Source organism: Patella vulgata, chromosome 5, assembly GCF_932274485.2.
Source record: "Patella vulgata chromosome 5, xgPatVulg1.2, whole genome shotgun sequence".
In the NCBI taxonomy this organism is placed as follows: Eukaryota; Metazoa; Mollusca; class Gastropoda; family Patellidae; genus Patella; species Patella vulgata.
The window spans coordinates 29,462,920-29,478,842 of record NC_065883.2 but is presented as its reverse complement, the minus strand read 5'-3'; the positions used below and the strand labels follow the sequence as shown (position 1 = coordinate 29,478,842).

Below are 15,923 nucleotides of genomic sequence, written 5' to 3'. Positions count from 1 at the left end.
GATCATCGGATCACGTGGCTTTACAGGGCTATATTTAGCCGATTGTTTGCATTCAGTGGGTCAGTTGAATACTAGTTACCAATTCACTGTTATACAAAGATGTCTGGGGGAACGTACAAAGAAGAGTTTGGTAAAAATATGTTTACATATTGTGAAGCCAGGTAAAATTGTAAAATTATTTCAATAATCACAAAACTTCAAAATTCAACTTGAAGGCTTGATCTAGATCTGGATCGAATTCTATTTTGAGTTTGCGTTTCGTTGCTATGGACGCTACCAAATGACAGTTGCAAATCACAGCTGTCTATATTTTTGGCAATGCTTGATCAATATTTGCTTTATGTAACGAAATAGAATAACATAATAGCAGGCTATAATGTTTGATTTTTCATTAATAGTTTTTTTCTTTCTTCCATTAAAGGCGCAATACCACTCTTCTTGTAACTGAATAATATGTCCCAATCTTTATTCTGGTCAACAAAATGTACTATTTTACAATTATTATACAATATTCCAATTAATTGATGATACAAATTTCATCTTAACACACCTAATTTAAAATAATTGGGAAAATTCAACTAAATGATTTGAAAAGCCTGACGTAAGGCTTTTCAAATGTGACTTGGATTTAAAAATATTTTTGAACCCTCTGGACAAGGAAAATAGGATTTAATGGATAATTATTTACACAACAGGTAGGACACTAACACATCTAGTACTTAGAATAAGGCTATATTTTATTTTCTGGAGCTGTCAAGCCAGCAAGAGTGTTATTGTCCCTTTAATTAGCCAATTTATATTTTAGACCGAAGCTATCTTAGAATCGCCTTTATTTTGTTTTCATTCAATCAAGGTCTATTGTCTTTATTAATTGTCGATTATTTATTGTCTTTCACTATTCCAAATTTTGTCGGAGCATTGTTGCCTGTATAAAATCTTGTAGCTTAGTAGCTTTAGGATAACGTATAATATTTAATTGTTAAAACAACTGTTTTTGGTCGGATGCATTTAGGCTACGCGTAGATTCTGCAAGTCTTCAAAAATAAACATTCACAGATTTCAAATAAAGGACGATTTTTGATACAAGCAAATTAACCAGAAGTATGCAAATTAGAGGCCAATATTAAACCCAATTATCACTCTGTCGTGTATGGCCGGTGCGGTTCTCCTGCACTTATTAGAATTACATACTTTTCGAGGCAAAAGGGCCTTTAGCTTCGAAAGAATTTGACAATGGGCTAACGTCATTGGATTAAACTGTATCGATTCAGATTATGAAAACAGTATTATACGCCAATCTGAACGCTTTTAAATTAAACCCATTAATTACCTTGATTAGTATAATCCCATCAAGAACGGGTTTTAACGATTAAAGATTTATTGATATGATAAAATTAATTTGATAGAGAAAGGGATTACAAGTGGATTATACGGAACCGATTATACGAATGCACAATATAAGATCCGCGAAAATTAGTAGAACGACGTGTACAATGCGACATTTGAGATCGAAGGCGAGACAATAAAACCGCTGTCCTAGCAAATAAATATACTCCGCCAAATTAAAAACTTGACACTGATGAATTTCAACAAAAAATTTTTTCTGATAAGTCAAATAAATTTTAAAGTGTTTATAACGATAGTAAGTAGTAAGTAGCCTTTAATTTCATAATATTGTAAAGTCACGTGGATCACGTGACTTTTGAGCATATAAAGATGAAAAACCTGAAAAACACGTGCAAACACAAACTCGTGAGGTCAATCGATGCAAGTTTGCTTAAACTGAACACGCACACGTAACTTGAACTGGAAAAACAAATTAAAATTGTTATTTTCATCTTTGTTAGAAAATGCCGCGCCTTTCAAATGTAGAACGTCTACGTGCTATAGGTAGGCTCTATGTTGGTCAGTCTGTGGTCACTGTTGCAAGAGCCTTTAATTGTTCACGCCAGACAATCTTAGAATGAGAGTTCTTCAAACTGGAACTATTGCCGACCGCCCAAGGGCGGGAGCGCCACGTGTGACGTCACTTCAGAAGGTCTAGCAATACGATTACGTGATCTTAGAAACAGATTTGTCACTGCAACCTCCACAAGTAGAGAGATGTTTGGTGGAAGGGTAACTGCACAAACTGTTCGAAATCGCTTGCAGGCTGCTGGTCTTCGAGCTCGGAGGCCCTATAATGGACCAATATTGACGCCTCTTCATCGCCGTAACCGACTTGTGTGGTCCACAAGACACATAAGATTTATTCAAAGACAGTGGAATTCGGTTGTCTTTAGTGACGAATCTCGATTCACTTTGAGATTTGCCGATGGCAGGGCTCGAGTGTACCGCAGACGAGGTGAACGTTACGCTCAAGTATGCGTCAGAGAAGTTGACCGATTTGGTGGCGGCAGCGTTATGGTTTGTGGTTCATTTTGTGCACATGGACGTTCTCCTCTTGTTGTTGTCCAAGGGAACTTAAATGTTGTCCAGTACAGGGAACAGATTTTGCAACCTGTTCTTCTTCCGTTTATGCAGAGACATGGGCCTGGACTAACGTTGCTCGACCCCATACAGCAATTGCTACCCAGAATTTTTTAAGAAATGCCGGTGTCCAAGTCCTGGATTGGCCGTCGCTTAGCCCCGACCTTAATCCTATTGAACACATCTGGGACGAACTGGGTCGACGTGTTCGTCAGCAAGTGAATCCACCACTGACGTTGCAGGACCTTCAACATGCTCTTGCTGAGCAGTGGCGACGTCTTCCTCGGGTAGTGTTTAATCATGTTCTGAGATCCATGAGAAGACGTTGTGTGGCAGTACGAGACGCTAGAGGAGGCCACAACCGTTACTAAACACTTTATTCCGATTGTTCTCCAAGTCTGTGAATTTCATTTGGGGGGGGGGGGTGCTGTGACATCACGAACGTTATCAATGTCAAGGACTTTCATCGAGACGTATTCTTGCTTTCTGTTGATGTCAGGGTTGTCTGTACACAACATAACACTAAAATAGTTGCCTTAAACCAAATATTAAAAATCTAGTCCCAAAAATCCCGAGTGTCAAGTTTTTTATTTGGCTGAGTATATTAGCTGTTGCTCAATTAACTATATCAATTTTCATCCAACTGGTTTAGTTCAGGATGTTATATATCAGAATAAAATAAACGCACATTAAAGTGTCCATGGTTTTCTGCCAACCAGAAATGACCGTCAGAATAACTTGTCATTATTCGGCCTTTACTCATACTCATTTTCTAAGCTCCGGTATTTGCAATATTCTCGAATAATGCCCATTGATTGTCTGCCTATTGGTCATATTTGAAAACAAACGTTATTTTAGTTGCCAACCAATTTAAGAATTACAGTTTTCAAGCGCCGCTTTTCAGAAATGTGGATGTTGTAAGATAGTCATAATAATTGAGTTATAAAGCATTGTAACTCCATGATGCAAGGAAATGAAATGGGATTTAAATGGATTATTGGCAGTGGGAAATAGGTTGTCAACAAATTACGTTGGCTCAGAACTAAAATGCGAAGAAAGAGCTTATGGCGTCATTTTCTACTGTATTTAATGTCCAATTCAAGTGTGTGTGTGTTTTATGTTCACAGGGTACCGTCATTCTCCCGAGCTCACCCTATCATACCCAGATTGTATGTACAGGAATGGAAAACCGATATGAAGAATAGAGAATTGATTATCAAAGTAAGTTTTTTGAATGGTTTAACACGATTTTCGAAGAGGTCTTGCTTACACGGTCCAGGTAATCAATAACCAGATAGTCAAAGCGCTATTTAAACCATTCTTTATATTGTTCAAATTGTTTGTAGATCTTCGCATTAAACTGTTTGCCCATTTGAAACTATAATGTCGACGCTCATCGTGTTCTCTGGCAAAGATATCGATGTTCATTCTCATTGTGTTCTCTCTCAGAGTTATCTATGTTGTCAACGCCAAACAATTGGTATGGTTCACCAACTAGGAAGTCCCAGGTTCTATCCCGATATTGGTCAAGAAATTTCCTCGGGATTTTCAATCTGGTCTTCCCATGTTAGTGGCAAGGCAGCGTCTAATCGATCATATTCTTGAAGCAATGGCCCGAGAAATCCCTCTCAGGCCATTGCTGAATTGGCTTCGATACATTGTGTCCGTGTTGATAGCCTCGTTTTTCACGCAATTTGTTTTTCTGCAATATTCTGCTTAGCTACGAGAACGTAGCTAAAAACGTTGAGATATACTGATGTGTTTGTTTTTAGCTACGATTGGATGCCTTTAGTTCCAAGTGGCAAACTCAATTTCTTTATTAATGCATGTAACATCTTTAAAATAAGATACGTTTATGCTATTATGATTAATTAAACTTACAGAGGCCAATGTAGTGGTACAACTGTCGCCTATCTCCAAATATTCGCGTTTAAATTAATGAAGCGTGGTTTTTGTCTGACATTTACCGCCATCGAAATCCATTCATAGTTACAGAGCTTTAGATTGCCCTATTGATTGGCTGTTATAAAAGCCTTATATTTAGCCCCGCCTTCATGATGACAGCGTCTCGTTTAAAAAGATGACGGTCTTAGTAACGGCTTAACGCCTCGATTTTAAAAACGGCGATTTGTACCCGTTTCAGGTAGGATTATATGCTTAATTGTAGTTGGGTCCGGCAGAAATATTATAAATAACAATAATCAATCGTTGTTTTTATTAAAAATATTGTCAATTTTGTTTACAAATGCCGGGTGCGAATCGCTCCCGCATGTGCTACGTTGAAGGTAATGACCTCATGTCTTATCTCGAAAATTGGAGGGTTGAGAGATTAAGGTTTGTTATCTATATTCTGCTATGTACTGGTTAATTGGGCATAATAAAATCGTGAGTCATGAAGTAACGTTATGTAAACATTTGGAGCTCTGTTTAAAGCGTAGTGATATTGACGCAGTTAGCTATTGGTTGTCAATCGGACTATTGACCAGTCATAATTTGGAGCAGAAATGTGTTTCCTTTACAGCAATGTTACGTGGGATTAGCTCTAATCAAACGAAACACTGCGAGGAGTATGCATCGATCGATGTTACGAAAAACAGGCCCACTCGTGTAGTCGCTGACGTAAACGCCTAAGAACCCGACAAAGAGTAGGTAGAAACACTGTTGTCTGGCCAAATTTATCTTATACTGCATGCGTCGCGAATACGTCCTTATATCAGTGTTTTAAAATATTACTTTTGATATGAAATAACAATGAATCGAAAACAATTCCAATCTCTTTCCAGAATGCTCACCCTGGTAGAATTCCTCATTATGAACACGATGAAAATTTATATTTGGATAAACGAGAACAAATGTCTTACAATGTTGAAGATAGAAACAGAGTGGAATCAAAATATAAAATGCCTTCCAGATCGAAGCTACTTCGCCCAGACTTCCATCACGAGACCTCCCGTTATCAAAGTTCGTTGATGTTTAGAACCGACAAAGAATTTGCATAAAAAGTCTTAGATATGTCTTCAGTAAAGACAATTGCAATAGTGATAAATATAGCATTTAAAATGCTTACCAATAGAAGTAATAATATACCCGCTTGCAGTATTATTTTATAATTATGTATGTTTGCTACTTTCATGTTGTATTTTTTTATGCTTCTTCTATATTACATATTTTGTTGAGTACATTATGATTTATTTTTTAAACCAATTTATTAGTATTTTGAGAGCACCATTAACATTATGACATTATTAATGTATATACATGACATTATTAATGGCAGAATAATGTATCTCACATGACATTGTCACATATTATATGTGTATATTGCATAGTATATAGTTTGTATTATAGCATAATGTTTTTTGCAGTTAAATGTTGATAAAAAAATTCATATGATTTCAGTACGGGTGGTTTCATTTTAATATTACATTTTAAATGAAATATGAAAACATCGGTATTAAAATGATATTTTAAATGAAATCGAAGGGTGTGTATCTCTGTGTTAGATATTAGTTGTGTATTATGGCCATTAATTAGTGTACAAAAAATTCGTTTTGTTACTGTGAGGAATTAATGTTTTTATTATCATATTGTATTTCTTATTTTGTTGTTATAATGTACAATCTTAAAGACGGTTTTCATATTCCGTTATAATGTGGTGTGTCGAGCACAAATTGAAATAAATATTTTAAGGGTTTTTTTTTATGATTTTAATAATATGTTACAGGATTTACGTAGAGATTAATTATAGAAAGGGCAGGGATGAAGTTGAGCCTCTCGTCTACAATACTTCGGTCATTTTGAGACTAACATACGGCAGTGGCGTCTGTGGCCGTCAATTTTAATTGTCAATGATTCTTTTACGTCAACGGGGAACCCTGGATTCTCTCCCCTATTTCCATGTCGAGTGGAAAACGGCTTTGGAAAAATAATAAATAGTCCCACCGAGATTCTACCTTTCCTCCCCAACCGATGAATTAGAAATGAACCAAACCTACAAATCCGTCGTACGTGACAAGGAGTAGGATCTCCTTTCCATCTTCGTGGGTTTTCTCCGGGTCCTCCGGTTTCCTCCCACTGCTAAAGACACCTACGCGCAAGCGAATTATTGAAATAAAATTAAGCCATATGTTAGTCCCGAAATGACCTAGTCTGTGTCGAGTGGACGTTAAACTCTCTCTCTCTCTCTCTCTCTCTCTCTCTCTCTCTCTCTCTCTCTCTACAAATCCGTCATGAAAAGGGGATCAAATATTAACTAGCCTTGTTTGGAATGTTTGCCATGTTATTGTTTATTAAAGATACATTATGGGAGATTAGATAAAGAGCTGACAGTTCTCACTATGATAGTTAAAAAATAGATAATGTAAAGGGAATTTGCTGAAAATTTCAGTCAAATTGATCCACTCTGAACCGAGAATAATTTAGCGATTGAATTTTCGATCTAGCCTCGATCATCATTACTAAAGCAGGTACGATAAAAAACATAGTCTCGATTATCCAATTCATGATTTAATCATGAATGAAAGTTGAGCAGCAAATCGAATCCTAATCCAGTAAATATCGGAGGCTAGCGATGACATCGAGAGTTGATAATGGTCTGGATAAGTTAATTAATGTCTGATTAATAATTTTAGATAACATTTCAGGCCTAAAGAAAAACCTGCAATTGGCAGACTTAGCTCTTGCATAATGTATGTTTAATGGGATGTCAATTATTTGTTAATTTATCAAAAACATATATGGGGTGGTATTCAAGTTTAGTCGTGTCTTGGTGGAATCTCGCTTATAATTCTATTTACATGTATGGGCTTGTCCGTTATACTGTGAAAGGATTTTTGGAATCAAAGACACTAAATGTATACCAATGTTCATGGAAATTCTTCAACAGTTAAAATACGTGTACATCTTTATGACGTAATAATATATCTCTGCGAGTTTCATCTAATTACAGGAGCTAAATCGCTAACCCGATATTTTCCATAAAATTCGAAATTAAAAACACGAATTTAAATTCAATGTTGGCCAATTTCAATCAATATGGTGTTGTTATCTTGCCGCGAAATATTGGATCCTAATATCCAATATTTGAGACCCTATTAACATTTTATAATCAGTACGCGAGTCGTGTATTCTATGGTTTCGGAACCAATAAAAACAATTCCTACAAGGCAACGTGGAAGTAAATAGTAAAGGCTGGTTCACAAACAACGTAAAAAGACAACTTGTCTGCGATATCACCTTCGGTGGAAGCCGGCGTTAAACACTAAGAACAACACAACAACACAAACAACGTATTTCACCGCACATTATTGATTATAAATTCTTTTCAATAATTAAATATAAGTCTAAATCACTTTACATACGTTTATATTACATTAACATTATGTGCTTTTAGAACCATTTTCGTCTATTTCAAGGTTCCAAAAAATAGAGCCATACGCCATTAAGTTTAAAATCTCTTACAGTGCGCATGTAGATTATTGTAGATGTGGACGGGATTTGAGAAGCAAGGGCAATGCCTGACAATATTTATCAAAAAAGGGCACCTTAAATTTAGTTAGGCACATCTTGTGAGTTTTAACTATGTGCATACGCACATGGAATTATGAACACAGGTTGGAAAGCATAGGTAATAACACAGTATCAGAATACTAATTAAAAGTTTCTCCATGACATTATATTCTTGTTAGTATACATATAATATTATAATTATTGCTTGTTACCTAACCTCCCCCTCCCACAGCGCGTTACTAAAACAAAATTGTACCATTTTCGTTCCGAAATGACCTAGTTTGTGTTGGGCGGACGTTAAACATTAATTTCTCCCGCTCTCTAAATATAGTTATCTCCCTTTAACTAAAATTTGCGGATTTTCTTCAGGAAAGATTTTCTCTTTTGGAGTTTCGAATAGTATTAATTAACAAAATGGCCACGAGAAAGGACATGCTTACTTCCGTCTTTTTAATTATTTTTTGTTGTATTGTTATTGTTTTAAATGAAGGCAAAGAGACAGACAAACCCGCTGTGATAACAGAAGATAATTGGCGAAATATCTTGGAAGGAGAATGGATGATTGAGTTGTAAGTTGTTGCATTTAGTATGAAAATACTGAAATGATATCGACTTCTCGCCTCAGTGGTACTACTTGCTGAGTTGATCGCATTCTGGCATTGTTTGTCGTTACTGGCATCGACAGTGTGCCCTATGGTGTGACAACACGAGTCTAAATATCAGTTCTATATTACTGTCATATTTTTCTTCTGTAATGGGTTTAATGAACGCAGTTTATTTGCATCGGTATGTGATGATGACAATTATTGCCAGAAAGTCTTAGAATTAGAGCAAAATTTTGTCAGGGGCTTATTTATACTAATAACTCATGTAGTGTACCGTACTGCGTGATTGATGTGTCACCTGTCACTGTATGATTTATGTACAGCTATTACTGACAGTAACATTTTATATCTAACAATACACAGAAATACAGTAAGAGGTTGGGGTTTTTTAGCATTCGCCTCCTATAATATAACCCTTTCGATTACATGTCATTTTGGTCCCGCGTCATTTCGGACTCCCAAAAATATGTCCTCGACATTTCGGACTCGGGTAGGTGACGTTTCGGACTCGGATAGATGACGTTTCGTACTCGGGTAGGTGACGTTTCGGACTCGGGTATAGAACATAGAATTATAGAACACTGACGTCAATTTACTTTATAAACTATGTATTTTATTTATTAACATAGCATAATGATAATGATAATGATTTATTCTTAATATAGCGTTTTACATACATTATCAGAAAGCGCTTTACAAATAATACATAAATCACATGATACAAAATACATGTATATACAAAAAGATTACTTAAAAAACATAAAGGCCTAAAAATATTGTTTGATAGCTTAAAAATAGTGACATTTAAAGAGGTGAGTTTTGAGTGTTGTTTTAAATACATTGAAGTCACAGATGGCCCTCATCGCAACTGGCAATTCATTCCACAATTTGGGTGCATAAACAGAAAAAGCCCTATCACCATATGCCTTATTTGGTATTGGTCGAACCCTCTGATGGTCAAGTTTCACACCACTACAGCTTTTTGTCTGATTCGATACCTTAATCAAGTCACTAAGGTAGAGGGGCGCTGACTCACTATGGCGTATTAATTTAAAAATAATGCATAAAATTTTGAATAAAACTCGCATCTCGACTGGTAGCCAATCGATAACAGCGATTTATAACAACGGGCATGCCGCATATTTATTTGATGAAATAATAGCCTCAGTCGGGTATTCATTTATTGTATAAAACATAAATTCATACATTAACATAGCATACAGCGATTTATAACAGCGGGCATATTTATTTGCTGAAATAATATCTTCAGTCGGGTATTCATTTATTTTATAAAACATACATTTATTTTATTTATTTTATCAGTTTCATTTTTGGGGGGGCAGGTGGGCCGTACAAATGGCTGTGTTTTTTTTTAATAGCCTATCAATTAATCGCCAATCAATTAAATAGAGATTAAATAATCTCGACTTGGTTTCACTAATCAACAAAAGGAAGGTAGCAGTGCTTTTATTTTTTAATCGTTTCTTAACGGCTTTAAGAATCGCCGATCAATTGATCGTCAATAATCTAAACTTACTCAGATTAAATACAGTATTCGCCGATCTTAGTAATATTGGTTTTACTTCAAGTTCAAGGTCTGTATGGGATAAATAAAACACAACTAACAATGTTAAATTTCTTTATTATTTTGAATGGTCTGTCTTCAGCCTCACCTAAAACGAAACAAATAAACGTTCAAGTGCGTAAGGTCTGTATGGGATAAATAAAACACAACTAACAATGTTTAATTTCTTTATTATTGTGAATGGTCTGTCTTCGGCCTCATCTAAAACGAAAGAATAAACAGTGCATAAGGTCTGTATGGGATAAATAAAACACATACATAGAATTTTTCATCTTTTATTGAGTCCGTTATTGAGTCCGAAAGGTCGCCAGTCCGAGTCCGAAAAGTCCCCATACCGAGTCCGAAAAGTCCCCATACCGAGTCCGAAAAGTCGCCAAGTAAGTCCGAAAGGTCGTCAAACTGAGTCCGAAACGACGTTTTTGTTGCGTCCGAACTGACGCGGGACCGAAATGACATGCTACCACCTCTTCTGCATGCCATATCTGCTTAGTTAGGTTTATATTTGTACAGATAAAATACCAATGACAATGTCTTAACTCTAAAACAATACCAGCTCTACTATTAATATCGTATATGTAGCCAATGTAGCCATAGAATTTAGAAATGTTGATGTGGTAGGTTTATTATTGATATTATTGAAATGCATTGTTGAAAAGGTAATTGATTCAGCTTTTAAACAATGGTTACATATATACTATGGTTGGAATCCGTGTAAAAATTCTTAAAAATATCATAATCTTTGGAAGTTCAGAAATAACTGAGAAATGACATGATTTTAACTTTTCCCAGGTTATCAATCAACCATCCTCTTAACCAACAGAAAGGTAAGAGAGAGAGCCATCCTACTTATCATTCAGAAATAAATATTGTCTCAGTTTATCCAGACTCTGGACTTACCATTATCTCATTGACAGATCACTCACTGGAATGGTAACAATGACATTTGTATCATTAAACACTGCAAATATTTAAATATATTTAGCATTTTTGAATATTTTTTATTAGTTATGCTCCATGGTGTCCAGCATGTCGAACATTCCAGTCAACCTGGGATGCCATGGCAAAATGGTCCAAAGATCTGGATGTTGGTATAGGACAGACAGATGTAACAGAAAATCCAGGTATGTTAAAGAAAGACTCAAAGTTTTAATTGTTGGTTGCTTTCGTCTTTATGTTTGTTTTGTGTTGGGGGTTTGGTGGTCTAGATCATAAGGTCAGTCATTGAGTCAAATGGCGTGATGAGGAGTAGGGTCGCCTGCCCAACCTTGTGGGTTTTTTCCCTCGTTCTCTGGCTTCCTCTCAATGTTTAAGACCCAACCGTGACCGTATTGTGTTAGTCCTGAAATGGCCGAGTTTGTATTTAATGTTGGATTCCATACAGTTCTGATGGATTCCATGCAGTCCTGGTGTCTTCCTTGGTTCAGCCCTGCCTTCTGTTCTGTCATCAGAAAGATCTATGAGCCCACATTTTTTAACTGGCAGCACCGTGGTATTATTAATAAATAAATCAAACTGTTCTGTTTCAGGTTTAAGTGGAAGATTTTTTGTAACAGCTTTACCAACCATATACCAGTAAGTATACCTCACCTCATTTCATCCCAAACTAAATTTCATTTTATTCATATATGTATGGACATGAAATATGACTTAAAGGAGCTAAGTCGATAATATTTGGGATCTAGAAATAATAATGTAATAGGAATGTATATAAACTGATTTACATTCAATCGTTTCCATTTTTACCCTAATTTCAAATCAGTTATGTTCGGTGAAATACGCCAGAAGTCTCAGTCGGATGGCAATCTGTAGCATCAGGTTATTCCAGTCTGCACCGATAGTATTTATTGCACATGCTCTCAAGATAAGAATATGGTGTCACTGTTTGATATGACTTGTGGAATATGTGCAAGAATATGTCTAGCCTCAGTCTTCGAGTCCCGTGTTACAAATGGCGCTGAAACGCATTATGGTACACGATTTGTCTACCAATGGTAAAATGTTTATTTTGTCTTAAATATTGGATATCAGAAGCCCATCTTTTCCCGGTAAAATCACAAGGTCAATGTTGATTTAAATTGACAAATGTGTTTTCAATGTGTTAGAGACTTAGCTACTCTAAACTGTCTCTAGTTTTTTATATTTAATCTTTCAGTGTAAAAGATGGAGTATTTCGACAGTATTCTGGTTCACGATCAGAAAGTGAATTGATCAGTTTTCTGGATGAGAAAAGATTTGTTGAACTTGAACCAGTTTCTTGGATGCTTGATCCTAAATCTCTACAGTAAGTTTATTATCACTAATTCAGACACAACTGCTATTGTTTCCATTTTCTTATCAGCTCAGTTTGGTAACAATTTGAAATCTTGAATCTTGTACCATCACTTATCGAAATAACACATGAAGTATCACAATTAATTTGATTTTAGAATGTCTGCGGTAGGATTGTTTTTCAAGGCTGCTATGGTGATCAGGGTAGGTTACTTTCAATTTTGTATTTCTCCATTCATAGAATTCAATAATTGTTCTCCATTAGAGATTCTGTCATTACAATTGTTTTGATTTAACGAAAAGTTATGGACACTAATATGACCAATTTCCTAGAAAGCACACACACGAAAATGGCACAGGTCTGTATAATTCAATCAGTGCAAAGATTTAAATAAATACTAACATTCATAAGTTTTGCACGATCTTTGTTTTATAAAAGAATATTTTGTTTAATTCTTGTATATTTTTATATATTTCAGAGTTTTTATAATATGATGACAACAGAATATGGTATACCAGAATGGGGTTGCTATCTTATATTTGCTATAATGACAATAATATTAGGTTTATTGCTTGGTTTAGTAAGTTTAAAATGTTTGATACTTTTCTATTCTGACAAGGGTTCTTGCGGCGTCCTTTTTATGTCTGGCCGAGAGTCAGAAAAATCATATTGTCAATAATTTAAAGTAAGAGAACAAATTCTGAATCAGAATTATTATTTTTGATTTGTTGTACTTATTAAATAAGAGACTATCAGGCTTATTTTTTTATGTTGAAATTTTAGCCAAAGACCTCCGAAAGTTTTTATGGAGTCATTTGTTTATTCCAATGCCTTATTATTCTCTGCTGTGGATTTCATTCTTTTAAAAGTAAATTTTATTATTCTAGGTGATAGTGTGTTGTTGTGATGTTTTATTTCCACCCAAAATGAATAAATTACCACCCCAGGAAATACGACAACAATATGATGCTAGAGATAAGGTTAGAACCATGTGAAATTTATTAATTCATCTAGGTTGAATCTGAAATTCTGTGTAAAATTATTTCTTATTGTTTGTATTTTAATTATTCTTGTTACACATTAAGGCAAAAAAAATCAGTATTAGTAGGTAATTGTACTTTATTTAAAGTTATAACTTATATTTGCATATATGTATATATCACAAAGAAAAATAAATCAACATTCTTTCTTGTGGTGTTTGTAAACAATCTAAATATTTGAATTCATGCTAATTATCATTAAATTATTAAATGATTAATTTAAATTTCATAACCAGAATGAAGATTTAATAGACGACACAAAGCCAGCTGAAGATGATGCAAATGGTGATGAAGGTGATGGTGAAGCGGAGGAGAATAAAAAAGATAAAACAGTTAGAAAACGAAAACCTCAACAAGCTAATTAAATTGTTTAAAATTTATCAAATCTGAAGAACTTGATATTTTAATTGGTGAAGAGTAAGAGTAAATTTCGGGAACGTGTTTGGTGTATAACTTATTATAAATCTGAGAATGTCTAAAGAAAATGTAGATTGTAATTGTGAAAAATTTATTATTAACTAGAGAAATATAAGTTAGTTTTATTTGTTTATGGCTCAAGATAGACGGAATTGTGTTTGAAAAATGTGTTTTTAGAAGGAAGATAGGTACTGTACCTGTAGTTATTTTAATTGAACTAAAGCAGGTTGTTTGAATCTTAATATTTATAGTATGTTAAAAGGAGCAGAGTCAATTGCTGGTACAACTTTTGGAATTCTGTTGAAGTGATGAAAAGGCTTTAACCATAATACTTACCTTTTTGTTTTTATAAAGATGCTTTTGTAATTATTTAAGATTTATGTACAAAATTTTGAGAAGTTATCAATCTGGGGTTGAACATACATGAAACTTCATAAATGCACTTCGGGTAAACACAGAAACTAATTGTTTTTATAATTGAAAATTTTGTTAATGAGTCAATATTAAATAGTCTCTGTAGTCTCTTCCACTCTGATTAGCATTTGTTTACTTTAAGAGAAATTTTTTAAAAAATCATATGAAATAAATATAACAGAATTATCATTTTACAAAAGTTTGGATAAATGATCAATTTTCAGAAAAAAATAAACTATTAAGATTTTCTCTTATGTCTCTTTGATCAAAGAGTCCTTATTTTCTGGTCCGTATGAAGAGATGACAGATAGTCCATATCTATCTCCAAATGTTAATTCTGATATATTTTCAAAGGCTTGTAATTTTATGAGGTTAAAATTGAATGGATTTAGGATTTAATTAATGCAGCTTTAACTCTATATCCAAACAGAAAAATTGGACAGGGTAAGTTGAGTACAGCAATTGAGCAAAACCATCAGCGACTGTTCAACATGTCAGATGCTTCTCAAACTTCTTTCAATTTGTCATAATAAAGTGTATTGTGGCGGATTTTGTGATGACTTGATCCATAATTTAAAAATATTCAATTAATAATTGTTTTAATTTTCTGGAATTTAAGAATAATTATGATTTTATTAGTGTGTGAAACAAGTTTGTGCATATTTTTTGCTGTGTTAATTGTGATGGTGTATGAGAACTATTGACAGCATTTATCACTGGTACTATTTTGTTTTATTTGTTTAACATTCTTGACACAATGCAAGCTAAGGTGTGAAATATTATTTAAATTAAAACTTGTCCTCAGAATATTTAAAATGCGTGCATCAATTTCTTGCTGTATATTTGTATGGATTTGTATGGATCGCCAGCTGAATTTGATATATATGTGATGAAATGTTAATCATTATTTTGAATTAAAAATTAATAATTTTTAAATTTTGATTGTGTAATTCTTTTTATTTATTCTCTGTGTTAGCAAAATCATTTAGCAATTTCATAACTTTATTATGCTTGTTCACAGATTTTAAAATTTTTGGAAGACAGACCCATCTTTAAATAGTTTGTAACATTCACATAAATTAATTGTTTTATTTTTGTAGATAAATCTGTACTTATTCCAGTTATATATGTTCATATTGTGTGTGTGTATGTATGATTGAATGTCAAAATATCATTTGCTATTTTTTATCAGAATAAATTAAGCTATTTATAAAATAGTTTCATGTATTAATTTTTAATTAATGACGGAGCTTATCAACCGGAGCTTATCAACCGTGAATGAATACACATAAGTTTAAATATCTTCTTTAAGGTCACTGTTTTAGAACAGGTAGAGTTATGGTGTCCCTACCTTACAGTGTTATCGATAGATGTATATCAAATAATTAATTGACTTATTCAGTGCTGGTCCCGTGATTTGGAATGACCCGTCTCATCAAAATCGATATTTAAATATTCATACCAGGACAAAATTAATCTACTTTCTCAAAGTGCAACATAAAACAAACAATTCTGTGTAATATAATAGATAAAGCTAAAGATGCATTATGTAAGATTTAGAGAAAGATCTGGACGTTCTCACTATACTAGTTCAAAAATAGATAATGAAAAATGAA

The 15,923-nt window shown here is 34.1% G+C and overlaps 1 protein-coding gene and 1 long non-coding RNA gene across 2 annotated transcripts; both read left to right on the top strand.

The window, feature by feature from the left end:
• The first annotated feature begins 8 nt into the window (after positions 1 to 8).
• Positions 9 to 5,296, top strand: LOC126820518 (uncharacterized). Its single transcript, XR_007679981.2, has 3 exons — positions 9 to 161; positions 3,597 to 3,690; positions 5,253 to 5,296. It is a non-coding gene; the product is annotated as an uncharacterized LOC126820518 (long non-coding RNA).
• A 3,078-nt stretch (positions 5,297 to 8,374) lies between these two features.
• LOC126820514 (thioredoxin-related transmembrane protein 1) lies at positions 8,375 to 15,512 on the top strand. Its single transcript, XM_050548548.2, has 8 exons — positions 8,375 to 8,546; positions 11,173 to 11,288; positions 11,694 to 11,739; positions 12,320 to 12,448; positions 12,594 to 12,639; positions 12,915 to 13,016; positions 13,324 to 13,416; positions 13,713 to 15,512. Exons 1-8 carry the CDS (start codon positions 8,392 to 8,394, stop codon positions 13,839 to 13,841), a joined length of 816 nt encoding a protein of 271 aa, XP_050404505.1. The 5' UTR covers positions 8,375 to 8,391; the 3' UTR covers positions 13,842 to 15,512.
• Positions 15,513 to 15,923: the final 411 nt, after the last annotated feature.

Bases quoted from the DNA above. Each gene is read 5' to 3' on its own strand.
- LOC126820514 (XM_050548548.2), top strand. From the start codon at position 8,392: ATGGCCACGAGAAAGGACATGCTTACTTCCGTCTTTTTAATTATTTTT. The intron at 11,740-12,319 runs GTAAGTATACCT...TTAATCTTTCAG, and splicing joins GCTTTACCAACCATATACCA to TGTAAAAGATGGAGTATTTC. The intron at 12,449-12,593 runs GTAAGTTTATTA...ATTTGATTTTAG, and splicing joins CTTGATCCTAAATCTCTACA to AATGTCTGCGGTAGGATTGT.